The sequence below is a fragment of the Malaya genurostris genome, chromosome 3 (assembly GCF_030247185.1).
Source record: "Malaya genurostris strain Urasoe2022 chromosome 3, Malgen_1.1, whole genome shotgun sequence".
Taxonomy (NCBI): Eukaryota; Metazoa; Arthropoda; class Insecta; order Diptera; family Culicidae; genus Malaya; species Malaya genurostris.
This window is the reverse complement of record NC_080572.1, coordinates 302,134,692-302,153,592: the sequence shown is the minus strand read 5'-3', so window position 1 is coordinate 302,153,592 and position 18,901 is coordinate 302,134,692. Positions and strand designations below refer to the sequence as shown.

Sequence of the window (18,901 nt, the reverse complement as noted above, 5' to 3'; positions counted from 1 at the left end):
TTTAAATGTGGAATTTTGAATACATGATGGTTTGAATTTTTTTTTAATCTTCATCAGGTATTCCCGAAATTAGAAGATGGAAGTAAGCCCACGTTTCATGTTTTTGAAGCTTCATTTATATGGGAAAATCACTTTTTTATTAAATCAACCTGAAATCTAAGTTAATATTTTTACGTTTCGGCTTTGATTCATCAGTGCAACGCAGTTCAAATTGAACTGCTTAATGCTAAACTCGGCAGTTCAATTTGAATCGCAAAGCAGACGTAAAGTGCAATGTTATGTTTCAATGTTATGTTTCGGAGTGCAATGTTATGTTTCCTAGCACAAAGTTTGACTAACCCCAAAATGACCCATTTCAATGAAATAGTCCATTTACGTAATAATCGGGGGTTCGTAAATCGAATTATGTCGTAAAAAAAGTTTACGTTATTTGAAATTTTCAACGTGAAAAAAGTTTTCATTATGTATATGTATTATAGGATATGTATAATTTATTGAATAATTATGGAACGAAAATGATCAGTATTTGCAGGAAAAGGATGTTCTAAGTAGCATAAACTTCCTAGATGGTGACTTCCGGCTCATCGATATTCGTTACAAACCATCAGAATATGGATATTTTCGGAACGGGTTTGATGAGTAGAAGTAAGAAGACGATGTTTGAGGTCGTTCCAAAATCCAAAATGGCGGCTTTCGGCTATTCATTGAAAACCCTTACAATTTGTGTCGATATAACTTGAATCGCCCGAATACCTTCACAATGTGCATATTTTCGGAATGGTTTTCATTAGTAGGCGCTTACATTTTTGAAGCAATAGCATAATAACTGCGACAGATCTAAATTATAGCCGGATTTAATAAACCAAGACTAAAATACCAGTCAAATCAGTATCAGATTATCAAGACTGTTAAAGCTGCTGAAAGTGCCCTAAATAAAGTGAAATTCTGGCTATGAAGAACTTGGAGCAGATGGCTATGCCATCTTGAAATTCAGAACCATCTCAAACATCGTTTTCGACATCTACTCACCAAACCCGTTATTGTAGGGGTTTTGAGGATTATTGTGAGGGGGTTTGAGGAATATCAATAAGCCGAAAGTCGCCATCTTGGAATTTTCAACCCCCTCAAACATCGATTTTATACATTCACTCAACAAACCCGTTCCGAAAATACCCATATTAGAAGGGTTTTCAAGGAATATCAATAAACCGGAAATCGCCATCTTGGAATTCAGAACCACCTCAAACATCATTTTTCGACATCTAATCATCAAACCCTTTCCGAAAATACCCATATTGTAGTAATTTGCAAAAACCTCTTTTTACGAAGTAGGTTCGTAAAAAAAGTTTACGTTATTTGGGATTTTGTTCGTAAAACGAGTTGCGTAAAAAAGGTAACGTAGAAAAAGTTTACGTAAACGGAGGTTTGGGTGTATTACAAACAACTTTTTCTCGGGTGTCATTGAAATTCGGCTCCAGAGAAACGAGTGTCGTTGACGATTTTATTCGAAAAAATGCAAAAAAAAAAGTGTAAAATGACCAACTTTGATAAATCAGATAAAATTCAAATTTAGTCGTATGGAGTTCAAATTTGACATTTGAACGCATGAATAGAATAGAATGGTATTAAAAATAAAAAGAAAGTGTTAAAACAAACTTTGTCATCTGGTCAGCGATTGACCAGTGTATTGTTCCATGCTTGAATGCATTTCCAAAATACTAGGAATTGAAATTGAAACTGAAAACTAATTTATTTTGAACTATCGTGGAAAAACACAATTCGAAAAATTGCACAAGTGTTATAATCGCAATGCACGGGGAAAAAAAGGTGTGACAAGTCAAGTCATTTGTGACAAGTCTGAAACCCTAATTAATGAAAACTCACCATCAAATAAATCTCTAGATACTTTTTCGTAGGAACGTCTCACACTTCATACTCTCTCAAATATCTTTTCTTATCATCATCAAAGTTAAAAGCTGTTTTAATATTATACCTTTCTCATTGCAAATTACATTTCAGAGATTTAACCAACACTTTCGGTATGTCCGAAACCGAATTATGTTTATTGGACCCGCAATTAGTAAGACCAGAAAATTGAAACCGTTCTAAAGTTTTCCATATCCTCTTTTTAAACAATTAAAAATTCTTATCACTATCACCCTATGATTCCGGACACGGAAATTGAAATCTGGATAAAATTCAATTTGCTGAATTTGTAAAAATTTGTCAAGATGTGTTTACAAAATTTCGCTTTTTTTCACATCAGCTCGTATAAAATATACGTTTTTGAAACTAAAAATTTTCCGACCAGAGTAAAATTTAACAGCGTCCTATGAAAACGAAGGACCCTACATTTGAATATTAGTTTGATTACAAATATTACCTTCTACACATTTTTTGAACATATCACCTAGCAATTCAGGAACCGGAAGTTGAATACGGATAAAATTAACTTTCATTCTAGGAGACTTTTCGTTTGAAGCTAAGTTTGTGAACATTGGTTCAGCCAGCTCCGAGAAAAGCAAGTGTACGTTTTTGTCACACAAAGAGATTCTGTGAACTCGACGAACTGAGTCGAATGTTATATGACAATTCGTTTCAAAAGGTAGTTTACACAGTGATTGCATTGCCAGCGATTTATTTATAGTTTAACAAATGCTGATCGTATCTTTGTAGACTATATTGAAATATTTTGTTCACCGTATAATTGACAAAAAGAAGACAACAAAATATTCACTTTAAAGGATCACATTGAAGGAATCCAGGCAAAGTGTGATAAATATATTAAATGTTTATGTCATCTTATGCACAGAAATTCTAAGCTCTGTCTAAAGAACAAATTATGATTTTTATAAACAAATTTTCAGACCAGCAATGCTTTATGCAGTACCAATTTGGTCAAGTTGTTGTTCCACCATGAAGAAAACACTTCAAAGGATTCAGTACAAATGAGTTACTCAGACTCACAAATATATAGAATATTATAACCAAATTCCGACAAAAATCGATTTTTCACCAAAATGTACATCACTCGTTAATAGAAAATCCATTACGAAAAAAAACAATTATAACAAAAAATCCGTTGAACATTTCATATAAATTTCTTCCTTCAAGCTGGACCGGAAAAAAGATGTTAAGCCCAGGTGGGTAATTTGAAGTACCGGAGGAACGACCCACTATTTTGAATATTCATCAATCCAAACGGAAATATCATTTTAAAACGGTATAATATGATCTTTGAGCGGTTTTATATACTACTCTGGGTTACAAAAAATATTGTTATTAAAATGTATACTAATGATATTACTATTGTTTTCGCTCGAAATTAAATTAATATGTTCATGCAATTTTTATGCTCATATTTGGAGCAGGTAATGGATTAGAAATTTACTTCACAGTTCTTCATTTTTCAATATACTTTGAATGAAAAACTAAGCGTTTTTTTATTTACACTCCAATTCAATTTTACAAAGATCATGGTTTAAAAACAGATTTTCGACTCAACTGATGTCTATTTCATTGTACTATTGATTAACAAGTGATGTAAATTTCATCTTCATCGAAACAGCCTTCAGTCTCTTTTATCGGTCCTGCCTTCACGTTTCATAAACTATATAGGAGACGAAGTGATAAAATACATCCTCTAGAAGGATATTGTTATATCTTAACTATACATAGAAAAATAAATGTGAAAGCTTCACCTTCAATAACTCGTATTCCTCATAGTTACAAACAAATGCATGCAGTATTCATTGATTATTTTTTTTAAATACCTTATTTTTTAAAACCCGTCAACGCCCGATAATGAAAAACATGAAAAATTTATATTTCATACTACGCGAAGTCAGATGTATCATAGAGAAAGGATGTGCTTCAACATCAGTTTTAAATGCATCAGAGCAACGAGGGAAAAAAATTAAGAGAGATTGTATAATGTTATTCACAAATTGAAAACTAGTACATAAATTTTGAAAGCTAATTCCATGGCAGGGACATAATAGGTTGGGTTACTCTGAACAAAAGACAATAATTTTGAAGAATAATCAATTCAAGTACGATTAGAGCAAACGGAGGAAACGCACGAAAATTCACTGCTTACATTACTAGTATCACTTTCATGACTCACGAAAATTACTATGAATCGAACACAAAAAATTACACTGAGGTCTCTTTTTACGCAGGGGATTCGTACCGCGTAAAAAATCGCGTAACTTCGGAAATCCGATTAAAAAAACTAAAACAAACTGAAGAAAAAAATTTGTTTGATGCCAAATATCTTAGAAATGTATGAAAAGTCCAGATCTGGTGTAATCTCAAAAAAATTTTTTTTGGTGAAAATCGACTTTGGAACATAGAAAAATTTTGAGACTTCTAGAATCGAAATTTTTTTAATGCCGAAAAAATCTCATAACTTTGGAAATCGGCGTAAAAAACGCATAACTTCGGAAATCCGCGTAAATAGAGACCCCAGTGTACATGTAATAGCGACGTAATTTTTTACCGAAAATGCTTAATTCATAGCTACCGAACACTAGTCAAATCTTGTTATGATAAACTTTCTGTAACATTTAAAGTTCAACGGAAAAAATAGTAACATCAGAGACTCTCGTAATTTAAAAAAATGAAATAGTTCCAATTTTTAATTACGGAATCATGCAAAAAATTACATGTCAAAAGAAATACCAAATATTCAAAATTAGGTATGTCGTTTTTGTTTGACAAACCCGGAACTGACCCAGACCAATTTTCTCTAAACTGAGTTTGAATCGCACTTAGCAACGGGAGTGTGAACAATCCCGATATACAAATATATATTTGAAAATCTCGGTTTGACAGCAGTTAGAATAAAAACTGGATTAGGTTTGGCGAACTACTGATTCAGGCGAAAAAGTTCATTGGGTTACTAGATGCAACTTTTGAATTTTCGTTTGAAGAAATAAAATCAAGAAATCGTATTCGAACAAACAACGACGCGACTCCATTGAAATCAACTGCCAGTACATATTGCGTACAATATTGCACGCAAACAATCGCTTGTACAAAATGTGTCCGTAGGAAGTTGAAAATTGCTTAGAATAGTAGCAGCATCTGCACCGTCAAGCTTCATAATGACAACACTTATAATACCCTATTAAAAATGATGACAGCGTAAATTTTTCCCAGCAGAGTATTCTTTTAATTAAGAGCTATGGTGCTTAGCAGAACGAATTTAAATTGTAAGTATCTTTGGCACTTCATCAACCTTGTCAGCAGTTGTATGCCAAAGCCGCTTGATCTACTTTTTCTTAGCGAATTGTAAATTAAGTTAATAACGCGACGTATGTGTTTCAGCTTTGCTCCCCCCAAATGATCACAGGCGAACGTAAATGAGGTCGATCCGAGCAACCAGTGTTGGCAGCCTTGCCCGATCTATGATTCATCTGGTGTTGACCCGCCTTTTCCATAGCGATCCGAAAATAGAACTACACTTTTCGGATGATTAACCTTTTTCACACCTGTATCCAGAGCCTAGCTAAGCTAACAGAAGCGCTAGATGAAATATTTAAAAACAAAACACCGGACCAAATTGTCACTGCTAAGTGATTTATCGACCGATAGCAATCTTGTTTACGTCTGTACAACACCGCTAGCCGGAACGTTGCCAAAACAAAATGAACCCAGACGAACAACACGTTGGAAAAATGTCAACATTTTCTGCGACAAGTAATTATTGAGCGAACAAAAAAAAATGTACATTCGAGTGATGTGTGTACGGATCCAAATTAAATCCCATGCCTTTAGACACGGGACAAATTGTGCTTGATGTATGTACGTGTCATCAATTGCAATGGGAGGTCTGATTTTCATTTTAATATCCGTACCATGCTTTGTAATCGATGGCCTAGAATCTCATATGGAAGTTTGTCAGATTTTAATGCGAAGAAGAAAAATATTAATCCCAGAAAATGAAAGTCATGTTGATATTCTATTCAAAAATACTTGCTCCTCTCATCCCAAACACTCCAGAGTGGCTCAATTGGTAGAACAGATCTTTGGTATTGTGCTGGTTTACCGATTCGGCTTCTGGGAGATCCGATATTAAAACTATAATTTTTCTATTTCAATATGCTTCCTGTTAAAGGTTCGGAGACCCAAATGTCATGAAGACCGAACAACTAAATTTGCATAAAACTTTTAGCATGGTGGCATGAAGCTAAAGCCACTCTTTTTTTTTAATTATTATACTGCATCCAGCCTGTTATGTCAAAATTTTCACGTCGGAACCTATATTATCTATCATAAAGGTCCGAATCAAAAACCACCAACATGTCTGCGAATAAAGGTATTCTGGTTCCATCAGACGCTCTTGATTTTTATTGGGGTACGACTTTCGGTTGTGTCGTGTAAGAAATTCCAACTTGAAAGAAATTTAAAAAAAAAACCTATTTTAATCCACCTAGTGGTGTAATAATTCCTTTCTCATATAACTCATGTTTTCATAAATATTACTAAGAAATTCCACAAAAAACTTTTGAAACTTGAATTAAAACAAAAAAGCTCAAATACACTAGCATAGCCTTTCCAACTTATAGACAGTTTTAGGCCAAGTTTATAGGAATATTTCGGCGTCTTATACATTTCCGCTCTACATGATGGTATGAATTATAAACACACTTCACCCAGTTGCTCCGGACGGGAAGTCGCAACCGAACAAAAATCATTTGCAGTCACTGAGACCGTAAAACCTTGATTTCTGTTTAATTTTGTAAAAATCGACTTAGTCGTATCTGGAAAAAATAAAGAGAGTTCCGTTTTTATGCTTTCGACTACTACTTCCGGGACTTTCGGAACCAGGAATTGGAAACCGACGTAGCTGAGATGAACCTATAATTTCGAAACCAGAAATTTCAACTTGAAAGAAATCTGTTCGCCGGGATACCATCAAAGCTGTTTTTGTTGCGAATTCAATCCAATCCAGGATCGATTGCGCAGATCTCTTACACCTGCTGAATTTTGACATCCATCGTCGTAATTCGCGATTCAAAAGATGTATGTTTTATGCCTGTTGGAGAAGGAGAATGACAGAATCTCAGCTCCAGTTGGCTTTTCCTTTACTCCTAAATAAAAAAAAATAAAATAAAAAATTGTATCCAGATGAAATGGTTCCGTTACTCCGGAATCGGAAGATCGATCCGAGTAAAATTAAATTCGAATGGTGTATGTAACTCGATTCCAAAGTCTATTTTCACAGTGATTGCATAGCCTTTCTATATGAAACAGGCAGAAACACTAAGCATTGGCATCCTCAATGTACTTGTCTAACTGTCATCTTTCAAAATGAGTGATTTTTTAACAGTAGTAAAATACCTCAGCAGTTGGATTCGAACATTTTCATATCCGCAGAACTTCAGAATTCTGTCGATGAAGAGAAACAACATCTTAGACACGACCCTGAATTCAGTCCCAAGGGGCAGAATTTTCAAACAACTACAGGGTAGCTCAATTGAAAGAGCGTTTCTGTGGTTTGAGCGTATGAGTGTTTGATGAAAATTTTATTCTAGTGAGGTTTTATCTACTGATCCAAAATGTACAGATATCGCAAGTTTTCCGATGATTACAATTATAACACTTGCATGGAGACAGTTTCTATTGGACAACGTTTCGAATCCAATGATATTTTGTCCTAATCAGAGATGTCGATTCTATAGGTAAAAAGACGAACTTCGATCAAACTCGAACGAATGTTGGCAACACCCTCTCAGATTTGAATTAAACCTTCTGGAAATGTACACTTTGTTCTAAAATGTCACTTTGCACATTTTGTTTTTCCAAAATTGATCTCGACTTTCTTTTGAAAATAGCAAAATTTTTTCAAGTATTTTGTTTCATATTGTTATTGTTGAAAAATAACAAATTCTGCAAAGAAAAGAGCGACTTTTACAAAATCGGTTAATTTTTCAAATAAAAACACTCAAAAAATTCCTTTAAAATTGACTTTTAAAATTTACAAACCAAAAAATAACCTTAATGATACAAGTTAAAAAATGTCCTAAATAGACAAAAAAAAACCCTATTCAATTTTTATGAAATTTTGTCCCAGAAGGGGTGATTATGTTCCCTTTCAAACATTCACACATTGCAAGATGAATACTTTCAAGGAAACATCATTTTTCTAACAAATATCGTTTTTTGAATTTTTTAATCTACTGCCTTTTCATCAAAAGCTTAACTACATTGAAAGTCAAAATCATTCTAGATTCCAATGAAACTTTTTGTTATAAAAACATTTTTCGAAAGAGAACACAATTATCTATGTTGGGACAAAATTTCATTCAAATAAGGAAAGGTGTATTTTTGTAATCAGACTTCAAATTTTTGCAGTATTTCTATTTGAAAGTTAAACTAATTTTGTAAACATCACTAGCACACATTTTTTTGCAGGATTTTTTATTTGATTATATGAAAAAAAAAAAGTGAAAAAAGTGACCTTTTTTGAAAGACAATCTAGATCAATTTTAAAAAACAAAACAAAGTGAGCAAAGTGACTTTTTGAGATAAACTGCCATTCTACGTATAATTGTCCCACATATATGAGGGAAATCTTATATAACATAGGACAATAATGCGAAGAGCGGTAGTAAAGCCTACTACGAATAGGATTTGGCGCGAAATTCGTCTATTCGAATCCTACACTGAGAAAAATTGACATTCAAATTTTAAAATCGGTTTATTAAAAAAAACACTATTTTCGAATTCAATGAAATTTGGTCTCGAGGTTGGTTAATATGTTCCCTTCCAATCGTCCATGTATTGTAAGACGGGTATTTTTAGGGAAAAAAAGTGTTTCTAAATAAATCTGTTTTCTTGTCCAATATCGGGCGATAAAACATCACTCACAAATTGAGTTCATTGAATTTTTAGATGATAAGGATTTTCGGCTTAAAATTTTCGATAAAAAGGCACTGACTAAAAGTAGTTAGGAAAAGAAAAAGAAATCATTCATTGTATTAACGGATGGTAGGGAAAATAATCATCAAAATTTTATCGAATTAAAAAAATTTTTTTTTGCAAACCGATTTTAGATTTTTAAGTCAATTTCTTTAGTGAAGGAATCGATTAGGAATTTTTCAGTTATTTTATTCGAAAAATTTGACTGATTTTGTGGAAATCACTAGTATCATACTTTTTTGTGGTCTTTTCCATGTTTCGGTCAAAACTATTTGAAAATTAAAACAGGTTAGCCCTTTTCAAAAGACATTCTAAATTAATTAAAAAAAAAATAGACAGCTTAGTGGCTTTTTGTGATAAAGTCTATATTCTATCCAATACGAACACGATTCGGCACAAAATTCGTATATTCGAATCCTACACTGAAAAAAATTTATGTTCAAATTTTAAAATCAGTTTAAAAAAAAGCACTATTTTCGAATTCATTAAAATTATGTCTTTAGGTAGATTATTATGTTCCCTTACTAGCGTCCATTTTTTACAAAACGGGCAGTTTTAGGAAAAGTAAGTATTTCAATATAAAACTGTTTTCTTGTTCATTACAAATACTTTTTGCAAATATCGGGCAAGCAGCGATAAAGTATTCTGAAAAATTTCATCACGTTTTGAGTTTAATTGAATTCTGGAATGATAATGATGTTTGGTTTAGTTTAGTTTTCAATTAAAAAACACTGAAAAGAAAGTAGTTGGGACTAGTAAAAGAAATCTTTCCTTGTATGAACGGATGGTAGAGAGAATAGTCATTTTTCTTGGGATAAAGTTTTGTCAAAATCAAAAATGTTTGCTTTTTTGTAAACCGATTCAAAAATTTTCACTTTTTCAGTTATTTTATTATAAAATTTGACTGAATTTCTGAAAATCACTAGTTTAATACTTTTTTTGTAGTCTTTCGACAATAACTATTTGAAGAAAAAACTGGTTAGAAAAGTTTAACCCTTTTCAAAAGACAGCCTAGATCAGTTTTGGAAAAATAAAATATGCAAAGTTGCTTTTTGTGACAATTTTTGTGACACATCCAGAAAGTTTCATTCAAATCTGAGACAGTGCTGCCAACGGTTCAGCGCGAAATTCGACTATAGATGAATTACAATGCAAAATGTAAATAGTTTTGACGAGGAATAATTGTCTCACCTCATTCGTCAAAACTTTTTGTTGGAATGAATTTTTATTATTTGATATAAATTATTTTGAGAATCAGACTAGATCTAGAAAGCAGTTATCGCTAGCACTAAAATTTCCAAAGAAAATTCGGATGAAAGAATACGTACATAACTTTTGAAATTTTTGAGAGTTGTGGCTGGATTTGCATTCCCAGAACTTTTATGTTTGAATATGAAACTAGAACAACGCTATCAGTCTCCAATTCTGCGTCTCGATTAAGATTTATGCTTAAAACTTGATATACTTATAATCCACATGCACATTCACAGATGATCACCGAAGGCACCAATGCGGTCCTGCTGATAGGAACGACGTACGAGGAGGATTCCGGTCTCTTCACCTGCCGAGTAACGACCTCTGCCGGCCAAGTCGAAACATCCGCCAAACTGATAGTCAAAAGTAAGAATACCCCGTAAATAACCATGCCTTTTCCAAAGTTGGTTTTCTTTCCTCTTTGTTCTCTCTTTTTCCGATTTATTTGGATATTTTCTCTTATTTACAATTTTGCTGTAATATTTATTTCATTTCGTTGATTTCATTTAATTCTATGTTTACTTCTACCACTCTAACCCGACACAGGCAACATGAAAAAATAAAATGCGTAAACATACAACAGGAAAACTATAGCTTGAAAACAAAACAAAAATAAAAGATTTCAATGCCAGCACCCAGACTATCTCTGGGAGAGGGAATTGACACTAAAAGAAAAACGAAAAGATTTCTTTTAAATTAAAAATAGGAAACGATAGTTTGCAAAGCAGCCAAATTCGCACCCGCGACATCCAGCTTTACTACGATTTCGCCAGCATCGAATGCAAAAGCGTGCAGTAATTTCCCGAGTGTTTAGCACCCAAAACAAAAGCAAAAACAAGAAAATGCGTTGAAAACCCGTTTTAACACAAGCTATGTAAATTGTAGAGAGTGTGAACTAAAGTATTTGCAGTTAGTGTCAATTGTCGCGCATTCACGTAGCTCAAAGTTGACCACAACCCTTCTACTAGAAAAAAAAGGCAGCATATTTGTTTTCTTCTTATTCGTAACTATTCAGTTTCTGTTGTATGTTTCTAATTTCCTATATGTGTTAAGAATTTTGATTGTTTTAAGAAAACGGCTATCAGTGCGAGTGCAAATGTCATAGGACAAAAAAAAATAACAAAAAAAGCGAGTCAACCCGGACTAGTCGTCTTGGCAATATATATAGTCTTTCTTTTGTTCTCCACTTTTAAGATGATAAAATGTAACTATTTACGACCTTATTTATTGATATTCATACAATGAAGTTATTATAGCTTATTAAACCCAATTTATAGCGATTACTTTAAAACAGCTTCTGATAAATGGCAGCTTAACAAATAAATTTGCAAGCAATTTTTAAAAATAAAACCAAAAAAAATCGTTTAATGTTCGTTGACGCAGGTCGAAATTACACTCAATCCACTAGTCCCCCGTAAAATCGAGAGGATTGTTCACGACACGCGTCTTTTGTTTAACTCTCTCTCTCTCTCTGCCTCTCTCTCTCTCTCTGTACAATCGAATCAACCGTCTTCGGTTGCTTTCCTGTTAGGCGAAAGCGACTTCAGAATGACGGTTTTTTATGGCGCAGAAAAAAACGGTAAAATCCGTATAAAACTAGCTCTCCGCGTTACAGTGTGCAATCCGCACACCCCTCGTCGGTAGAGCAGAGTGAGTGAGACCACTTTGACAACCGGAAACGCAACGTCCGGTGGATATTGGTTATTGGCTGTGTTGTTCGGCAGTCGTCATCAAAGTAGCCCTGATTTCAACATCCTATTCCATACGAACGGTTTTAGTACCCAAAATGGACCTCAAACTAATAAAAAAAAATCTTCTGATATTAGAGTAAAATTCTTTCAAAATCTTGCTACACAGCATCACATTAGAAACAGTGCATACAACGTCCCGTTTTTTTTGCTGTCAGTTTCAATCCTCTCGAGATCACCGCTTGCTTCGATGGGCAGCATACGAAGTCGAGCAGTTCTGTTCTGTGTTTTTTTCGCCACCTGCGATTTGTGAAGCAAAATCCCTACCCACCTCCCGTGTTGGTACAACCTGTAGAAAATTAAGCCGAAATTATTGTATGATGCGCGTTCCGATGCCAAAAAGCTGGATCGCGAAAGGTGGAGTGCAAAAATTCGAGCAGTTCGTGTCGAACACACCGAAAATGGTTGGCGTCGCGTGCCGTGTGCACAAATCGCATACTCAAGGTGGAAACCGTTTGGAATTTTCCAACTATGACTCAGAATCGTTCGGTGTCCAAATCCGAGGGCGGGAAACGACGCTTCCCTGATGGTGAACGCTGCCGTTTTCAATCGGACGTGTGAATTTTCGGGAGGTCTTCCGCGCGCGACGTGGGTTTTTGATCCATTTAAAAAGCGACATGAAAAACCTGGTTCTTTGAAATTTCATACAAACATAATGTTTCGCGCGCTTGACTACGAGCGCAGATGCGTTGCTATTTTTAGATGTTTTTCCCCGTGAATTTCGCCTTCGATGCTGGTGCGAACGGTGTTATTTTTTTTTTTTCATCCCGGTGCGGCATCAGAAATAAAACACTGGTCTCTCTCCGATAACGATCCGGGTTACTAGCGAAGTGGTCATCTGGCAACTTTTTTGACTAATTACTGCGTGAAAATGAGCTGCAAATTGTCAGTTAATGGCTCGCCTTCTGACTCCTGTTTCATGGTTGGAAAATATTCGTCAGCCGCCTACTTAACTTCGGTTTTTTTTTTCTTTCGTTTTTCCTGGAGGTGTTTCGGATAACGAAAAACATCGAACTTCCATTCGAGAATCGTTTATTTGTTTATCTTAGATTTGTTTTAGAAAGCACAAAAATGTATTTTAAATTGTTCAATTACCTACCTCAGATTTTGGCGTGAGATTCTCAGAACAAAACGGCTTAATGAGAGTGCGAAAAAAAATTTTTTTTAAATCGCACCCGCAAAAACTGCCAGCAAGGAAACAGCCACTTGAAAACAACAAAAAAACAAATTGTAACTTGTTTGTAGACGAAAAAACAAATCGCATTAAAACAGAACAGAGGTAATAAAATTTCTGAAAATAGCTTTAAAAGTAGGATCTTTTCACTTTTATGCCAGACCAATCAATCATCAACATCCGCCTTGCTGTTGAGTAGTAATTTATGCTTGCCGAACCTTGATCTCTGTTATGATTAGATGCTATAAGCCAGATCCGCGACCGTCGAATCGTTTCCCGGCACTCTGTATGACGTCCTTCGGAGGTATAGTCAGTCGAACGTGAGGGCCATCTGGTTTCGCTGATCGTTTTTATTCGCACACGATCACCGCCAAGGTGTACCTACATTACCGTTATGACAGCTTTGGAATCCTTCCTGTACCAGCGGAGAATTTCTAGAACATTCGGTAAACTCATTCTCGTCCCTCCGGTACGGGCATGTAGCGGAACTGCCTTAGTCATTGTCGTTTCCTATTGTTGTCATGAGACGCCTACGCTCTACTTTTCAACCGTTTAGTCCTCGAGAACGTGTCTCACCTGTCTTTTGTGTGTTGTTGTTGTTGTTGACTTTACCGCCCAACCGGCTCAGTTCGAAAACAAGTTTATTCATATTCTACCGAAAAATTTTGATGAATAGGCTTCCCATTTTTAAACGTTGATTGTTCTGTATTGACACTACATAGTCATGGGTTTGATTGCTACTCTAAAGATAAAATGCACTCGTCACCGTAGCCCGTATTAATCATCTTTTAAGCGAAAGCCGACCCCTGGTCGTTTGTTTCCGGAGAGCAGTTGAGTGTATCCTGTTCAAATAAAAATCAGAAAAAAGCAATAATTAGTATCCGAACGTACGGAACTAATAACAACAACAAAAAACTTGCAGCTCGAAGATCAGACAGTGTGTGCAGATTATTGAAACAAACGTCGGTAAATTATTACCCGCTGCCGGGGGTGCTTCGAACTGCAAGTGAAAGCAAAACAATAATACTTATCTTTAATTTTAACGGCTTTTCGGCCCCGGGTTTAATTTTAAGCTGCTTCTGCTTGGTTGGTTGGGTCACTTTGAGCGTTTGCCTGTTTGGATGTGTTGAGCTACTGCCCGCGATAACTGTCCCACTAACTGCAACTGCTCGACCGCAGGATTTCGAGTATTAACCTTCAGCTTACGCCCAGCGAACGCAGACGGGAACTCACCGATAGCAACGGAATTCACCGATTCTCCGAATGCGACACTAATCTAGCTTTAGTTTTTTTACACTAGCCCAACTTTTATGTACGTGTTATATTGCTATTCGTTACTTTTGTTCGTTTAACATGTAAGCCTAACTTATTGATTATTGTTTAAGTGATTTAGTGTTTAGATTTACAACAACAACAAAAAAGTAATATTTGATAGGTTTCGTAGGGTAAAACATTATTTACATTCAAATCACAACTTCCACTTTTGTATATTTGTTTAAGATCCATGTTGAGATGACAATTAAAGTGATACAAAAATCAACCAAAAAATTATAAGAAAAAAAAAAACAAATTCACAACCGTTTCAATGTTTTGCATCCTAAATCCTCCCGAATCATCCTACATTATTCATATCACATATCGCTTATCCTTGGCGCTTTCGGAATGCTGCAGCCGCTGTTGTTTCTTGTTTACTAACGCAAAACTGTTGCTTGTATCCAGCTAATAAAATGAATACCTATCGAATTGCAAACTAAGGCAACAAACAAGTACACAATATCACACGCGAACGATCGAGGGCAAAAAGTCAGACGTCTCTTCGTGTATCGAACGCGAGCTCGGCGCGCTGGGTTACACTTCCTTATTGTCCTACAACCGGAACTGAACCGCACCTGCTTTTGATTTATTTGGTAATCTATCTAATGTCACCCATCCATCCATTCCACGTGCCACAAATCGTAGGACCGTGTGGGGTGGGAAAACGAGATGGAGATGTTACTGTGATCTGTGGTTGGGTGTACTGACGCAAGACGGACGCCCGCGCATCCGAACACTTGAAACACAGGTACGCGACTGGCTTCGAACGGTGGGCTAAGAGCGAGATAGAGCGCGTTCATTCGATTGGGCCGGGTTTACCCCAAAAGAATGACCCGGAGGAAATGTGGGACGTATCTCCGATCGACCAAGCTCTGTCTCTGTCTTTGCGCGGCAACCGACTGGCCACGGCCATGCGCGGAAAACAGTGCCGTGTGAAAGATTTCAGACCGATCTGCGATCCGGTCGAAATCCATCCACCGAAAGTCATGGCTGTGGGCGTCCATTTGGTTATGAATCATACACTAATGATGACAATGATGACAGCTGAAAATTGAAAACAGAATCCGTAACTCGAAAAACGCATTAATCACATTTCCGAGTTTGTAGGTTATCTAGCGTACGTAAAAATGATATCGATAGATTGGTACCAAATAGTTCGTTTTTATTACAATGAATCATAAAAACTACAAAACTAATGAAGCTACAATATTGTAGAAACTAATTGCATTCAGCTGTTCTGTTTAGCTTTCCCTTGTTAACTAAGTGAAGTATAATAATATGTTTAAACTCCAAAATTCAACGTTCAATTTGGCATCAAGTGAATACTTTTAAACGACTTTTTAATTATTAAATATCGTCTAGACACAGGACTTGAATATGAATTTCTATGGATTATGCGTGTACGCAAAAGAATGCAGAACCTTCGAATGATTTTTTACTTGCATCTTGTCTGTAGGATAACATTTTTGACGTGAATACATCTTACTTTACTATTTTCAAAATTCACTCTGTAGAAGAATGGGTAGAATTTAATCGCGAATATCTCTTGTTAATTGTAACAACACAACTTTTTCTCTACAGCTCTGAAAATGTGATCAACAATGATAACATTTTCAGTTGTATGAGATAACCACCAATAACTTAAAACTGAGATTTCTAAAATGTTTTGTATGAACAAGCATTAAGGTGAGACTCAGTTCTAAAGTAAGGCGTTCTAAATTTAAACTGCATGAATTGAACGAACCATCGCACAAAGCGTATCGTGCAAAACCGATACATAGAAATAGGGAATACTTTCAGCGATTGAGTGCAGGGGGCTTACGATATGCTTTGTTCGCTAGGAAAACAGTCTAACTAACTATGTATGGTTATCAACCATGAGTATTTTTAATTGACTCATATGAGGAGGGCTCAGCTGTGCATGTTGTTTAGGACGGTCAATTTAGTCATTTAACACTCCAAATACCAAGCCTCAAAAAAAGTTGGAACGGTAACTTTGAGCTGTCATAGCTCAGCTGTTCTTCAACGAATCCCAATAAATTTTACACCCTCGAATTTTGTGAAGTTCGTAGATTGATTCCAAAAATGAAATTTTGATTTTTCCCGTTCCAAGTTTTTTTCACGCGCCCGATATGCCCTATCTGCTTTCCTATTTTCTTTCCTTTGGCATAAACGTCGCATAGAAAATATTGAATACTTTAACTTTACCGAGTCATAACTTTGTTGTTAGTCAACCGATCTTCAAAATTTGTTCACCATTGGAAAGGTACTGGTCCAGAAATAAAATGCATTGAAAAAAAAACGAAAAATAGGGTTGTCTACCCAATGTTATAATGAAAACTGTAGATAGATGACCTAAGAAAAGATGAGACTTTTTACAATGATCGTAAATATCTCGAAATTCAAAGCGATGACCTATATATTTTTACACATCATTCGATTGCTAGTGATACTAGCTACAATTTTCGCTCAACTACCATTCCTGCACAATCAAAAGAAAACATTAAAAAATCGATTAATTTATAAATATATATGAATTTTAATTTTTTTCACATGTTTGTATATTACTCGAAAATTGAAGCGATGACATGGACATTTTTTTGATTTAAAATATTGGAATCATTACCAGAAACAATGTATTGATGATCAAAATTATATATCCGTTCAAAGAATCTCAAGAAATTTGGTACAAATACAGAGCATTTCTATGGTTGGGAAAATTTAGCCAATTTAGCGAAAATTGTAGCTGGTAGCAATCGAATGATGTGTAAAAATATATAGGTCATCGCTTTGAATTTCGAGATATTTACGATCATTGTAAAAAGTCTCATCTTTTCTTAGGTCATTTATCTACAGTTTTCATTATAACGTTGGGTAGCCAACCCTATTTTTCGTTTTTTTTTCAGTGCATTTTATTTCTGGAAGTAGTACCTTTCCAATGGTGAACAAATTTTGAAGATCGGTTGACTAACAACAAAGTTATGACTCGGTAAAGTTGAAGTTCTCAATATCCGATTCGCGATGCAGGTGCCGCATGAATGCTGATAGGGCACATTTTGAGTTTGAAAAAAAACTTGGAACGGGAAAAATCAGATTTTCATTGGTTTTTCCTAAACGATCGGCAATAATGATATACTTAAAATGATCTACAAACTTCACAAAATTCGAGGGTATAAAATTTATCGAAATTGGTCAAGCAACAACTGAGCTATGATAGCTCAAAGTTACCCTTCCAACTTTTTTTGAGGCTTGGTGCGTAACTTTTTTAGGCTTGGTATTAGGAGTGTTAATTTAGGCCGATTTTTCAGAGTTTTACCTTCACCCGCACTGACGAAGCTACCCATGCAGCATCAATCATAGTAACCCATGAGTCAGCAGACAAAATTTGATAGCTTCATCAGTCGATCTCCAACCGTGATGGCAAATACAGTGAAGCAACTCCGTTCAAACAATTGGCATTTATTTAAAATGAAAATGAAAATAAATTCTATTTAATTCCATTATGTAGACCCACGAATATAGTGGAATTAAAGAGAGTTTACTTTCTTCGAAAGCTATCTAGAAAGTGATTCCACTATGGCGCCATACGCAAATTAAATTACGCTTTAGAGGAGCGGGTGAAGCTTTAAAAAAATGTGTCAAATTACGACGAGGTAGGAGTTTTTTAATTTTGATTCGATTCTTTCGGCAGTTTATGTGACCTAGTCTACGAGAATTGTACTTACGCGTGTTAAAACAAATGCTCAACGAAAGCGTGAACTTCAGATAACGCCATCTCTTACAAAATGGAATGAAAAAATCCTCCTATTACTACAGTTATCCAATAGAAGTTATGATCAAAATACTTTTGGCTTTTTGGTAGATCCCTCTAATACAGAACTCACATTGATTCACCGAAGATGACCGGACCGACTTTAACAAACTTCAGTAAAATTACTACTGAAATTTATTAAAAGCCAACGGATCGTTATCAAAATAAGGAGTACCGTTATCTTTGAGGATTGACGATTTCAAGTCCAGCATTTGCAAGGCAATGTGTTATGTAATTCTTTGTAATTAAATTTAATTACAATTTGTAATTTGAGTTTTAAAAATTGTGACTAATTGTTACAAGGAGAGCGAAGGTAAATTTTCTGAAAATTTGGCGTGAAGTTATTTGAACACGACGCCTAACCGCCCAAAATAGTAATTATAGAAGCAAATCTTGCTTCGTCCAAAACATTTGTAAGGTTCTTGCAAAAAAGATGTTTTTTCGATTTTTGGATTGAAAATTCGTACTAGAATTTTTGCACTTTATGTATTAATCCGGTTTTTGCATTCAGCCGTTCAAATTATAACAATAAACAAAACCTTTCTGATTTTCGTCCGTCCTATGAGAACTTGTGTACTCATTATTATAGGAGAAAGGGGAGCAAAGTGGAGTATGCTCAATATATTTTCTGGATCATGGTGCTGCCGCTAAATTTTAGAATTTCGGTTTGGA

The 18,901-nt window shown here is 35.2% G+C and overlaps 1 protein-coding gene across 20 annotated transcripts in view; it reads left to right on the top strand.

Annotated features, from left to right (window-relative positions):
• LOC131435991 (titin) overlaps positions 1-18,901 on the top strand; it is a 389,662-nt gene that overhangs the window by 293,333 nt on the left and 77,428 nt on the right. For 18 of the 20 annotated variants that reach the window (XM_058604330.1, XM_058604327.1, XM_058604329.1 and 15 more), the window contains one exon: positions 10,419-10,548. The exons of 1 other annotated variant lie outside the window; for it this stretch is intronic. In XM_058604330.1, the coding sequence (XP_058460313.1) occupies positions 10,419-10,548 (130 nt within the window). Of the gene's footprint in view, positions 1-10,418; positions 10,549-10,728; positions 13,240-18,901 lie in introns of those variants that run through there. One more of the 20 variants, XM_058604342.1, reaches the window with a different exon arrangement.